The sequence below is a fragment of the Labeo rohita genome, chromosome 1 (assembly GCF_022985175.1).
Source record: "Labeo rohita strain BAU-BD-2019 chromosome 1, IGBB_LRoh.1.0, whole genome shotgun sequence".
NCBI classification, from domain to species: Eukaryota; Metazoa; Chordata; class Actinopteri; order Cypriniformes; family Cyprinidae; genus Labeo; species Labeo rohita.
In genome coordinates, this window is record NC_066869.1 from 29,996,963 (window position 1) to 30,011,801 (window position 14,839).

General features: G+C 37.5%; 1 protein-coding gene across 1 annotated transcript in view; it reads left to right on the top strand.

The window, feature by feature from the left end:
• The window catches only part of cckbra (cholecystokinin B receptor a), a 42,131-nt gene extending 27,650 nt beyond the window's left edge, over positions 1-14,481 (top strand). Inside the window, exons 4-6 of the mRNA XM_051118210.1 lie at positions 3,157-3,284; positions 9,335-9,855; positions 10,566-14,481. Of these exons, the coding sequence (XP_050974167.1) occupies positions 3,157-3,284; positions 9,335-9,855; positions 10,566-10,658 (742 nt within the window). The 3' untranslated portion in view covers positions 10,659-14,481. The remainder of the gene's footprint in view (positions 1-3,156; positions 3,285-9,334; positions 9,856-10,565) is intronic.
• Positions 14,482-14,839: the final 358 nt, after the last annotated feature.

Sequence of the window (14,839 nt, forward strand, 5' to 3'; positions counted from 1 at the left end):
GCCTTAGATGTTCTTTAATCAATGCATCAAAAAAGATCAGGGCTGTGTTTTCCAAAAGTGTTGTAATTTATATATATTTGTCTCTTTGTTTGTTTGTTAAGGTGGAGGCTTTAAATAAGCCCTTATTGGGTTTTCAGTGCATTTTTGTCCCTTGGAAAATGCACCCAAATACAGTATCACCAATCATTTATTCTAATTTGTCCACTACAGTGTTCCCTCTAATTTATTTTCTTGCTAAACAAAAGTTTTCTCAATTGGGTGAACATTTCGCCCACCTGAGCAAAAAGGTACAACGATGTCCTCCTCTCAAGTTGTAGGAGAAAATAAGATGGAGTTTTTCACCATACTCAATACACAAACTGATGAACTTACTTGGGAAGTTCGGATCATTTTAGACTCGGACCTCTGAGTCTCGTTCAGCAAAATGAATGAATCTTTTTTCGAGTCATTTCGTTCATTTTAGCAAAATATAATTAAAATGTTACGTGTTACTTCCCTAACACATCTACTGCTTACACAAACGTTGATCACACTAGACAAATCTGACAAGCTTTTGGGTTTGAGTCGTTTGTTCATCACGTGACAGCCCCATAAGATGAACGAATGATTTGAGAAACCCGAAGACTTGAAACAGAATTAATTGAACTAATTCCAGTACAGAACCCAATAGGATGCTGCGCATGCGTGACTGAACGAATCACTCCCCGAGACGACTCATTCTTCCCGAGTCACATTGAAGATTCGTTCAAAATTAAATGGTCATTCAAGAACGACCCATTAATAACCCTGTGCTACATGAGCTTTTGTGCTTAAAAAATTATTTTTCGAAAAAAAAAAAAAAAGTCCAATCGTTTCACTAGATAAGACCCTTCTTCCTCAGCTGGGGTCATTTAGAGCCCTTTTAAGCTGCATTTAAACTGCATTTTGGAAGTTCAAAATCGGGGCACCTATGTTGTCCATTATATGGAGAAAAATCCTGAAATGCTTTCCCTAAAAACCATAATTTCTTAGACATGAACATGGATGACAAGGGGGCGAGTAAATTATTTGTAAATTGTTGTTCTGGAAGTGGAATTCTCCTTTAAAAGCCCTCTTTTGTGCAGAACTACTTCCTTCCGCCACAGATTCAAATCAAAGTTTGACAGTTGAACAGTTGAGCTCAAGCCTCTGTTACTAATTCCAAAACGTCACTTTAGAACTAGTAACGAAGGAATGCAGAGTTGCTTCATTGAAAGCTTATTGTATTACTGCATGAAAACCTCACTGCATCATGTATTAGTATTGTGAGAGAGAAAGATGGACTCAGCGAGTGTGATTAACATACCTGCATCTGATAGAGCATTAATTTTTCATATTCACGATGAAAGCATTATGTTTGTGGTAACCTTAATATCCTTTCATCTGTAAAGGGTGATTTTACCGCTCAGTGCATGTGTTTGCTGCATCAAGCTGTTGTTAAAGCTAAAAATAACTTCTGCTTAAAACCTTATTAGTATAAAAGTCTTTACCACAGTCGCTTCTTTACTGATGACTCAGTAAGCAGTCTCTTGTCACCATCTGAGGTTGGAATAATGTAACTAAAATCACCATCACACGCACAGTTTCTCAATACTAAACACTATTATTAAAAATATTATATAATTTATTGTTCATCTAAAATATTATTTATTGAATAAGAATATGTAATAAACAACAACAAAAACAGCCATCAAAAAAGTAGCTAGGCAATTCAAAAGTAAAGCCGTTCTCATATACAGTACTGAATTATGTTACATGAGATTTTGCCAAAACTATCCTCTCTGGAACAAATAACAGATTAATAAAACCAAAGACTGCCCGTTAGATTTACCCAAAAATGAATTATATCTCATGTTTAACCACTATAGAGACATTAGAGCCAGTGGTAAATCCAGAAGATCTGGCCGAGTTGAGGCTTCTCTCGACGGCTTTATAAGCGTCCGAAAACATAGAAGCAAATTTTCAAATAGACGTTAACTTTATTAACAAACTGCATATTTGAACTATAAACACGTACATTTTTGCCTGAAAACCTCTTAAAACTACACTGTGTGACACAAAAACAGTAATATTTATAAAATGATACTGGATTTGGGTGTCCGCCATGACACTTGCTGTAAGTAGTACACAAGCCAGGTGATACAATTACAAATGATGAAACAGGTGTTGTTGGAGTTCTGTTGGACTCTTATATAGCACTCTTATCAGCCAATCAGATTTGAGAACCAGACTGAACAGTTTAATATAATATAATATAATATAATATAATATAATATAATATAATATAATATAATATAATATAATATAATATAATATAATATAATATAAAATAGCTGTATGAAAAATATGAAAAAAAAAAATAATAATAAAAATAAAGCAGTGATTACCCATGATTTCCCTTTCTGAGGTCAATTATTTATTAGGCTTAAAAAATAATTAGTGCTGGGCAACAATTATTCACATCCAAAATAAAAGTTTTCGTTTACATAATATATGTGTGTGTACTGTGTATATTTATTAAGACACACACATACATATATTTTGGAAATACTTACATGTATTTACATGTATATATTTATATTTATATAATTTATATTATATACAAATATATCATATATAAACATATTTTTCTTAAATATACACATGCATGTGTGTTTATTTATGTTTACACAATAAATATGCACAGTACTCGCACATATACTATGTATGCAAAAACTTGTGATTAATCGCAGTTAATTGGGATATGAAGAGATTTTCAACCAACATAACAAAAATGTTTTTGAACCAAATCACCTACCTTGTGGGATATGACTTTTAATTTGACATATCATTACATTTACGTTGGATCTCGTGTTGAGCTATTTCATCAGCAACCATTACCGTATTCGATTTCTACAGCGACTGATTTGGCGCACATCATTCTCTATCAGACTAGAACTCTATTGCGGTTTGCCCGAGCATTGCAATTAATTCACATTCACTAGAATTCAATCAAATGGCTCAACTCATTTTTGTGTCTTTCCTGTGCACTACATATTATATCTTATGCACAGCCTTGACAGCTTAGTTCATTGGTTTCATTATCTGTATAAACAACCTTTTCATTGACAGATATTTTGCTCTCTTTCTCTCTTTTAGGTACGTTTTGTTGCTCTTCATTCTGTTCTTCATCCCAGGTGTGGTGATGATAATTGCCTACGGTCTCATATCCAGAGAACTTTACAGAGGGATTCAGTTTGAACTGGAACAGAAGAAGGACTCTAGTGGTATGAACCATTTTTTTTAAGCTCTCACACCAATATTTCAGTTAGCCCTCGAAGCACTGAGCAGCCTAAAGCATGCCTGTTCTCTTTGATATATTGGACTAAAATGGATTAACATCTGGAAAACTTTTAAAAGATTGCACTCACTCTGAATTGTTTACTGGCTATAGTTTTTGATTCGGTGCTTCCTGCAATCATTCAGACACTGTCGTGCCATCATTTGTCATCATGTGTTACTGTGTCATTTTTTTTTTTTTCGCATGATATAAGTGCTGCGAGTGAGGTTGCATTTTTTGAGGCATTCTTAAAAGCTCAACAAACTTTTCCCCTCTCTCGCTGTATTTGTGAGAGAAGCTGCTTGACCCATGTCTCCCATGGCGAGGACTGAATGCACTAAGGTCATGCTGAGTACCTCCCTGGGCACTGAGGCTGTTTGTGCACTGATGTGCTGGATGAAAGTTCTCTCAGGGAGAAGCTTTAGACAACTTCAGTGAGGTGGAAGAGGTACTTCTGAGGGCATTTTAGTTAAAGACTTCCACAGGTACCTTTTATTAGAAGTATTCTTCAAAAAGCACAATTTGTACCTGTCTTGTACGATTGCAGTGATGAGGCTGGGAAAAGAAAATGAGAGTAAATAGTGAAGTTAATGTTTCTGAGAACTCAGAGTAGGGACATGCAGAAGGTCTTACATATTTAAACAGAATACTGGTTGTACAGGTTGTTATTTGCACTACCATGTAACTACGTTGTATCAGGTGCAGATTGTTACAAGATACTTTGTATATAACAGCTGAAGCATCCTGCTTATTGTGCCCTGCCAAACCCACATTATAACATCTGCATTAAACCTTGGTCTCACTAGAGTTTTCGGAAGCGTCTTTGGACAACGCAATGAACGGGTTATGATCTCATGCTCCAGGGATATTTGTATTTAGAAAATAAATAATATTAAAGTAAAAAATTGAAAATATACTATATACTCTTCTTTCACCCAGCACTGCAAACCTGCAGCTAAAAAGTCTATATATTGTATTTATATTTGCATTTTTATTAAAAGTACATATATACAAAAATATGTACGTTTATGAATGTTTTTATAATACACACTGTATACATGACATATATGTCCAAAAATGTACTGCACATACATAAGCATACATACACTATTTGTATGGGCTAGATACACTCACCAGCCACTTAGATACTCTTTGCTAGTACCAGACTGGATCTCATATTGCCTTTATAACTGACTTAATTCTTTGTGGCACAGATTTAACAAGGTGCTGAAAACATTCCTCAGAGATTTTGGTCCATATTGACATGATAGCATCATTGCTGCAATTGCTGCAATTGGATTTGTTGGCTGCACACCCATAATGTGAATCAGGTGCTCTATTGCAGTGGTTCTCAATTCTGCTCTGCATATTTTGCTTGTCACTCTTATTTAACATATCTGGGCCTGTATTCACAAAACATTTTAAGTCTAAAAGTAGCTCATAACTCACCTATTTAGGAGAAAATCTTATTACTTGAAGATAATGGGCGTGTAAATTCTAAATTTAGGACTCTTAATTTTTGGCTCTAACATGTGAAATGTTAGAAATAGTGAAGATGACTCCTAAGTCACTAAGACCAAATCACAAACTATCCTCCTTGCTAAAAAAAAAAAAAAAAACAATAGAAAACATCTCGAAGATTTCCCGCTCTTTAACAGAGGTGAGCGCAGTCAGGGAAGCCATCTCCATGGAGAGGGCACAGAAACCAACTGACTGAAGGAGCTCAACAGATCTTACTGTAAGGCCACAGACAGATCAAGAGGGGATGTGGTGCAGCCTGGGAGGGTTCAACCTCTGGGTGCCTCAAAGGATTCTGATAACAAAGCGTGCTCCACCGATCTGCCTTCCACCAAGTCATGGTAGCTGCCACATGGATCTTGGGTGTAGAAGCAGAAAGGTGCCTATCCAGGCCTTCTTGAACTTCTCTTAGAAAGAACACCTGCGCCATTTCCAGGACGTACTGCCACCTAATGGAGGGGGCTCTGTCCTGCATAAGGTGCTTACCACTGCAGGTGGAAAGTTTCTGGAGACTTCTTGGTTGCATCCAGGGACCATAGAAGGAGGTTCCAGAGATCTGGAAAAGGAGGTTCTTTCTCAGAGGGATATGCCAGGAAGGGATTGATGATAGGAGCACAAGCTCCGAGAACCAGGTTCTGTTGGGCCAACAGGGCTACCAGAAGAATCTGTTCTGTATGCTTCCCGACATTGCACAGTGTGCGTGCAACAAGGCTCACTGGGGGATAATTGTGCTTGCGTAAGTCGCTCGGTCAGCTGTGTGCCAATGCATCCGTATCGAGGGGGGGTTCGACCAACAAAGTGGACATCACCCTTCCCAAAGCCTGTGCCGCAACTTTCATAGCTCAGAGAGCATAATCAGTCACTGGACGCAGTTCTAGATTGGAATCACCCTCGTACAGATCTCAAAACACCTTGGCCCGAACACCCACAGGATGGCCATGGCATGCAGGGTGGACGCAGCTTGTCCAGAAGCCGGGTAAGCCTTCGCCCGGAGAGGACTTACAGGCCCCAAAAAGACTCCCGTCAAGTGGCGGTGTTTTTGCGGGGAGTGCCCTGCAATCGCCCTCTCTGCCTGGGGAACCTCCGTGAGCCCCCTCGCTGGACCCCCATCGAGGGTGGTGAAGGAGGAGGAGTTGGTATATCACGTTCTGGCCGAAAGCCGAGCCACAACGACAGGCATCTGAGAATGGCTCGATCTGAAAAAGGGAATATTATTTTTGCAGATTAATTAAAAACCACTGCATGGATTTTTATCATTATAGGGCAGATTTGTACATACACTGCCATACTTTATCTGTTCACTCGCTATTGTCTAGAAATGTGTTGATGAATAGTGAATGTTTGTGGTTGTTATTACTTGAAGTTCTGACAAAGAATAGAACAATACGTTGGTGTACAAGCTGCAGTGCTTTATCAATACGTTGGGTTGACGCATATACTATGGCTGTTTGGGTGTTGTTGTTTACCACAGAGTTGTAGGCTAGAGTAACGGTGATGGGTGTTCCGTGTTTGAAATTCGCACACAGTAACGTTAAACCAATCACAAAAGACTGGGTCATCGGACCAATCACCGCAGATTAGTGTCATGCAAACGAGTGGTTTGGACAAGTGATTCATTTTAATGAACTGTTTGGGAGTCGTTGAGCAAATAAGGTAAAAATAAATGCATATTATAAGACAATAAAAGTATTTTTTGACCTTGCATGCATGTCAACTTTTTGCTGGGGACTCCCAAAACCAAAATATGAACCTTTTATAATCCATAATAGGGGCACTTTAAGACTTCTCTGTATTCCTTAGTATAAGTTTGTCTGAGCAGCTTTGTGAATAGGTTTGAAGAGAAAACTCTTAGCTAAAAACTTTTACTTCTGTTTAGGAGAACTCTTAGTGGTAAGAGAAAATATTTTGTGAATACAGGCCCTGATTCAGATAACCAGCTTCTTAGAAGAGATCTCCATGCATGAACTGTGTTCCGATTGACATCCTACACAGTGTTCTTTGCTCTCTACTCCCTGTGCACAAGAAATCTGTTAAAGTTTACTTCACTTCGGAACATTCATTCACAGATTTGTGCTACGCCTTGGCCTGCAGTGTCTTCACACACACATGAAACTTACTAGAGAAGTGTGAAGTGTGACATAATATATCTAAAATAAATACAATTTAATTTCACATCTCACACACTGTAATGCCCTTTGAATGGAACATATACAGGGGTTGGACAATGAAACTGAAACACTGGCCAATATAGTGTTGGAGGTTTCATGGCTATATTTAAGCAGCCTGGTGGCCAGTCTTTACTGATCGCACATTCCACCAATAAGAGCAGAGTGTGAAGGTTGACTATGTGCACCCAATAGCTCAAACATTGTACCCTGAAGGTGGTGCCGTGTATTAGGATGATAATGCACCAATACACACAGCAAGACTGGTGACAAGAGTGATTTGATGAACATGAAAGTAAAGTTAAACATCTCCCATGGCCTGCACAGTCACCAGATCTGAATATTATTGAGCCACTTTGGGGTGTTTTGGAGGAACGAGTCAGGAAATGTTTTCATACACCAACATCACATAGTGACCTGGCCACTGTTCTGCGAAAGGAATGGCTCAAAATCCTTCTGGCTACTGTGCAGGACTTGTATTTGTCATTCCCAAGATGAAATAATGCTGTATTGGCTGCAAAAGGAGGCCAAACGGCATACTAATTGTGGTCTAAACCCAGGTGTTTCAGTTTCACTGTCCAACCCCTGTACATTCCCTTTGAACTGGAATCATAGCGTATCATATGCCTAACCGTTAACCACCAATAGCCTGAACCGTTGATACAAAGCAGGATGGATCCATGCGTTTTTAATGTTGTTTACACCACATTCTGACCCTACCATCCAAATGTTGCAGCAGAAATTATAGCCTCAGTTTTCTGTTCTCAGCTGACAGGAGTGGCAGCCGGTGTATTCTTTTGCTGCCGTAGCCCATCAGCTTCAAGGTCCAACGTGTTGTGTTTTTATCTAAGTTACTGTTGCCTTTCTATCAGTTTAAACATGTCTGGCCATTCTCCTCTGACCTTTTGCCCTCAGAACTTCCCCTCATTGGATATTTTCTCTTTTTTGGACTATTCTCTGTTAACCATAAAGATAGTCTTTGTAGATCAGCGGTTTCTGAAATACTTAGAGCAGCCAGTCATATGTGGCAAAAACCATGCCAAGTCACTTAAATCACTTTTCTTTTCTTTTCTTTTCTTTTCTTTTCTTTTCTTTTCTTTTCTTTTCTTTTCTTTTCTTTTCTTTTCTGATCCTTGGTTTAAACATCAGCCGATTGTCTTGACCATGTCTACATGCCTAAATGTTGCTGCCATATGATTGGCTGATTAAATATGTATGTTAATGAGCAGTTGATAAATTAATTGGTGAGTGTATATATGTTAATATATGAAATTGTTTCAATTTCTAATAGGTTTCATATGTTTTTTACTTCATATGACAATATACAGTTGAGGTCAAAAGTTTACATACACCTCGCAGAATCTGCAAAATGTTAGTTATTTCACCAAAATAAGAGGGATCATACAAAATGCATGTTATTTTTTTATTTAGTGTTGACCTGAATAAGATATTTTGACCCCGTTCAAAAGTTTATATACACTTGATCTTAATTCTTAATACTATGTTGTTACCGCAATAATCCTAAGATGTTTTTTTTTTTTTTTCATGTTCATCGTTCATGAGTCGCTTATTTGTCCTGAACAGTTATACTGTCTGCTGTTCTTCAGAAAAATCTTTCAGGTCCCACAAATTCTTCAGTTTTTAAGCATTTTTGTGTATTTTAACCATTTGCAACAATGACTTTATGATTTTGAGATCCATCTTTTCACACTGAGGACAACCGAGGGACTCATATGCAACAATTACAGAAGGTTCAAATGCTCACTGATGCTCCAGAAGGAAAAACAATGCATTAAGAGCCAGTGATATTTGTACAAAATAAGAAAAATGCATTTGCATTCCCATTCTGATCAAAAGTTTACACCCCTGGCTCTTAATCACTGTTTTTCCTTCTGGAGCATCAGTGATGATTTTAACCTTTTGTAACAGTTGTATTTAATTCCCTCAGTTGTCGTCACTGTTCAAAGATGGATCTCAAAATCATACAGTCATTGTTGGAAAGGATTCAAACACACAAAAGTGTTGAAAAACCAAAGAATTTGTGGGACCTGAAAGATTTTTCTGAAGAACAGCAGGCAGTTTAACTGTTCAGGACAAACAATGGACTCATGAATAATTATCACAAAACAAACAAACAAACAAAAAAAACTGTGGGTCATTCAGGTAACAACACATTTTTATCAATTCAACTATTATTTTCTCTTGTTGACTATGTCTTCTTGTTACTAGGCCTTCTCGTTAACCAGATTCAAGCTAAACTAAATATTTTACTAAACATTTCGTAAAAAAAACACTTTGCTTCTTTTATGTACAGGCGTAAAGAATGGGTTGAATGGTGCATTGTCTTCTGGCCATGATGAGAGCGATGGTTGTTATATCCAGGTCCCAAAGAAGCCCCCTGCTATGGAACTTTCTGCTCTGACCACCTCTGGCACTGTCAAGGCTGACCGTCCACGTAGCAACACCTCAGAGGCAAAGCTCATTGCCAAAAAACGAGTGATTCGAATGCTGATCATTATAGTTGCCATGTTCTTCATATGCTGGATGCCTCTGTACTCTGCCAACACCTGGAAGGCCTTCGACCAAAAATCAGCCCAGCGCGCACTTTCCGGAGCTCCCATCTCCTTCATTCAGCTGCTGTCCTATACCTCAGCCTGCGTCAATCCCATCATCTACTGCTTCATGAACACCCGCTTCCGCAAGGCTCTCTTGGTCACCTTTGGGTGTTGCAGGCGGCCGTGCCACAACCGGAGGAAGAGGAGGGAAGGTGATGATGAGATCACTGGAGTCACAGGGGCGTCCATATCAAAGTTCAATTATACCACCGTTAGCACGGTAGGACCGTGTTAGCATTAGCATTATCATTGCAGGTGTCTCCAGTTTGATCTATGAGCTATGTGCTTGTGACATGTACTGAGTCCAGATCACCAGATGTGTTCTTCTTTTTCATGGTGTTGACATGCTTTGTTCGATGTGTCAGTGTTCATTTTTATTTGGAAAAGAATACCTCATTTGTCTGTTCTTTCTGCCCAAAGTCGGTGTGTCAGTGGTAAACTGTCTTTCTATGGTTGTGTCTTCAATTAATAGCATTGTGATACAATCAAAAGGTGGAGTACATGGGACGTGCGAATATTGTCATTATTGTGTTAAGATCTGTAGAGAACTTTTCAGAGGATGATCTTATCATGCATGGGAAGTGTTAATGCAGAAATACCATAGAAATATTCTTGTATCTTCGACGTTATAGAACCAAATACTGCATGTTGCATGATAAAACAAAAGACTACTCTTGCTAAATAGCTGCTTTCCGGCTACAAAATGGTACATTTTATTGTCTATTTTGAGTGTTTTGTATCTTGTGATGTATTGTCTGTATTTTGTTCTTTGTTTTGTTAGAGTTCTATATTGGCATCTTTGTCTTGAGCTTTGCTTAAACAACACCGCTGAGAGTCCTTCTTTTGTATATTCTGATAATAACAACATCAGAAGGTTTTGTAGGAGACAATGTTTAATTTGTGCTCCTTCTTTTCTGATGCACCTACAAGTTATCCTACATGAAGATGTATCAGGTGGGCAAGGCAATTCAGTCATCAACGGAATCAACGGTCTCTTGGAAATCGTCACCCCAGTTGAAGTGATGCCATGGTCAATACTGCCAAGCTGCATGACAGGTTGGAATTTGTAACACCTTGGCACTGGAGATAGTAATATAAAAGGAAAATAATAAACTGTAGAGGAAAGTTTGATGTGATTGCCTTGGAGGCACTAATGTTCTAATAGACATTCTCACTACAACACACACACACAAAAAGCATTCAGTCTATCTCAAATTGCAATTGCTCTAATTGATTTCTTCCTTATTGCTGAAGCTGATGAGACACCTGGGATATTCAGCTTCTCGTCTGGCCCCAACGAACCCTCTCTGAATATATGAAAGAAACGCTAAGCTCTTGTTTGTGCTGAAATTAATTTATTCAACGGTTCATGCTAAACATGAAAGCTGGATCTGCAAGGCGAAACCAAGCGTTTTAAAATTCATCCTCAAAAGGATGGAACGCATATGAAATGTTTGTGTGCTTATACTTGGTTCATCTTGTTATCCACTGGATTTTTGAAATGCCTGAATGGACATATTTTATACAAGTATTGGCTGCAGGGCTATTATAGTTAACTACAAACTATAACAGAAATGAAAAGTAAACCACTATTTTTGTTAGTTTAAATAAATTGAATGTTAAAGGGATAGTTCAATCAAAAATGAAAATCCTGTCATTAATTAATCACTCTCATGTTGTTTCAAATCTGTAAGACCTTCGTTCATCTTCGGAACACAAAATAAGTTATTTTTGATGAAATCCATGAGCTTTCTGACCCTGAAAGCAACGCAACTGACAAGTTGGCCTTACTATAGAAAGGTAGTAAGGGCATCGTTAAAATAGTCCATGTGACATCAGTGGTTCAACTGTAATGTTATGAAGCTATGAGAAAACTTTTTATGAGCAAACAAAACAAAAATAACAACTTTATTAAATTTCTTTTCATCTGTGTCAGTCTCTGCCATGTATTCAGGAAAGTACCACGACTCATTTTTTCTGACACAGGAGTCGGCGTTCTGACGTAGAACCTGGATGTGCTGCTCCTTGTTTACAAGCAAAGGAAGGCGCACACTGTACATAAAACAGTCTTTGTAAACATGTCTGAAGATTTCGACAGAGAGGATGACAATTTTTTGCCTGTTCTATGTTAGAATGCTGGCTCCTGCATCTACAGGACCACACGCATGCATCAAGTCATTATTTTTGTTTTCTTTGCGCACAACAAGTATTCTCGTAGCTTCATTAAATTTCATCTGAACCACTGATGTCACATGGACTATTTTAACAATGCCCTTACTATCTTTCTGGGTCTTGCACGTGTTAGTTGCGTTGCTGTCTATGCAGGGTTAGAAAACTTGGATTTTCTCAAAAAAAAAGCAAAAAAAAAAGCAATTTGTGTTCTGAAGATGAACGAAGGGCTTACGGGTTTGGATTGATATGAGGGTGAGTAATTAATGACAGAATTTTCATTTTTGGGTCCCTGTTTAAAAAAAAAACACCATATGCTGGTTACGTATGTTTTGAATCATGGCTGCTGGTTTGAGCTGGTTTAAGCTGGTCCTTAGCTGGTCATGTGCTGGTCCTAAGCAACTAGCTTCTGCTCAGGACCAGCATATGACCAGCACATGATCAGCTAAGGACAAAGTCCCTTTAAGACAAGTCATTTCACTCAGCGGCCATCTTTGATATGCCTCTCGTGCACGCAAGTGCACCTCCTATCTCTTTGAATGGGGAAACATCAAATTCTCCAAAACTGTTCACCAAGTTTGCGATTAACTTTCATATTTGGAATCAACGATGAAATCTGACAACAACTACTTCATAAATGTTGCCTTAAAAAAAGGCTTATAGAACAGCCAGTGTGCACGTGCAGTCCTGAGTGCACGTCTGAGAAGACTGACTGTTTCTATAGCAACCCGGGACTTCCAATGGCAGCTGCAGTGACGTGCTGATTTTACAGATTAGTGATTGGCTCGTTTATTCCGAAGGCGGGGCTTTGTGGCCATAATAGGCGTTACATTTTTCAGAGTCTTGGGGTATTCTATAGTCTTTGCTAAGCTCAAACCAATGTTGTTTTTTCAACAGGGGTAAACTATCCCTTTAACTATAATAAAATTAAATTTTAAATGCAAAGGCAACATTTCTAAATTTAATTTAGTTTAATGTACTAAAGTAACTAAAAGTGAAATAAAATTAATAATTTAAAAAATGAAAATTAATACAAAACTAAACCTCAAAATGACAAAAACACACCACAAAATTGCTAAAACTTTAAAATGAAAATTAAATGAAAATGAATGAAAATGAAAATATAAAAGTAAAAATTCAACATTTTGCTACAATTATAATAGGCAGTTAATGACAGCTGTGAAAAATTTATTATGCTACTTAATTAATGTTGAAAAAAAAAGATCATAATTCAAATCGTACTTATGTGTACTTATGTGTTAGCTGTAAATTATGTATTTATGATTAATGATAAAAATGTATCAGGTAGAAACCGCACATTAGAAAGTGATTGGTTATGCCAAGTGTAATTTATTTTTGAGTAACAACAAATAAAATAAAAATATGACAGCCTGTATAGGTCCAAAGAAATAAAAGAAGAAAAAAAAGAAATAAAGTGTTTACTGTCACCAAACACTTCTTTTATTAGAATTATCTGAATTCATCAGCATTAGAATGCACATCAGAATCAATTTACTTATATGTGTAACTTTTGTGCCTACATAAATACGCAAATTGTAGAAAAGTATTAGTGGAAAAAAAGACATCTTTCTCTCTCTGTTTCACCTTTTTTCCCACCACCTCCATAAATTGGGGGTCAGCACCAGAATTCATAGCTTCATAATTTGTTTATGTACCCCCCGGGAATACAGTGTGCTGTATTCAGTGCTCACACATTCCCGCCCTTCTTACCTCTTTTATTTCTGTCTGCTTCTCTCTCTTGATTATCACTCCCCTCTTGCAATTTTTCATTTCATCGATCAGTTTTCCCTCTCTCCATTTCCTTTGAAGGACCACCTGGGTATGTGGCAGACCTATATCAAGCCCAAGTCTTGGGGATAAACAGAATGTGCTATTTCTCACTCAGACACACAACCTGTCTGCTAAGTAGCTGCTGTTATTTCTCTTGTTGTCAGTGACATCTGCTAAAACGGACACAGAAAGTTGAGCTTATTCTTTTTGCAGGTTTGTTTTGTTTGGGTGGATGATAGATAACATAAGTCTGACCATTAATTTCAAATCGCTGCACCAGAGGATATGGAACCAGTTTCCAAGACAACCATTCATACATTCAAAGGGGGTTTGATTCGGACTGAATGCAACAAAGTAACAAATAGAAAGTGATTGAAATGAAAGCTACCTGAATAAATAAATAACAGAAAAGCAAAGAATTACATGAAAATAGCTTTAGATAATCAGGCAAATAACAAAGAACTACATTCAGAAATTCATCTATTGTCAAGCGGGACGCAGAGTGCAATGTAATTAAAGTGCCACTTTTGAGGTTTGGCTGGTAGGTTGAATAAGATGTGTTGCACCTTCTGACCTTGTTCAGATAAAGATTGCTCATATTTCTGAACATGCTTTTGCTTACTTCTGTGGCAGATGTAAACGAGCACTAACAGACTAATAATTATGCAGTGTGTCAAAGTTTGTCTGCTCTAGATTGTTCTCTATGAGGAATTATCCTTGGGTAGTTCCCTTCTGAAATATAGATACAGGAATGTGTTGTGTATTTCTTGGGAGTGCTTTGTGATCTGTATGATTTAACCAAAACATTGTAAGATACTGAATTAAATATATGTACTGTCCTTTGGGTTTATTTTTGAGCATCTTTGTAAATAAAACAGTTCACTTCTATTCTGTACTGATATGATAAATATCTAAATATAAATATCAAATAATTTAAAAAGCACAGTATAAGAGTGGGGGAAACATGTAATAGATACATATTTCCAAAAAAAAAAAACACACAAAAAACATATATACTAAACTACTAAACAACAACACCAAAACAATATACATCCATATATGCTAGAAAAAGCAAATGGTACTGGTCTTCTGCAGTAGAGAGGTTTAAATATATGTAAGTACCATTTGAAAAACAATTAAGTGATAAGGAAACAGGTTGTTAAAATGCAGTGTATTGGCTAAAACATCACAATACACCATGGCCACCATAGCCTTAATTGAGGGAGAGAAAATGTATAAGACTG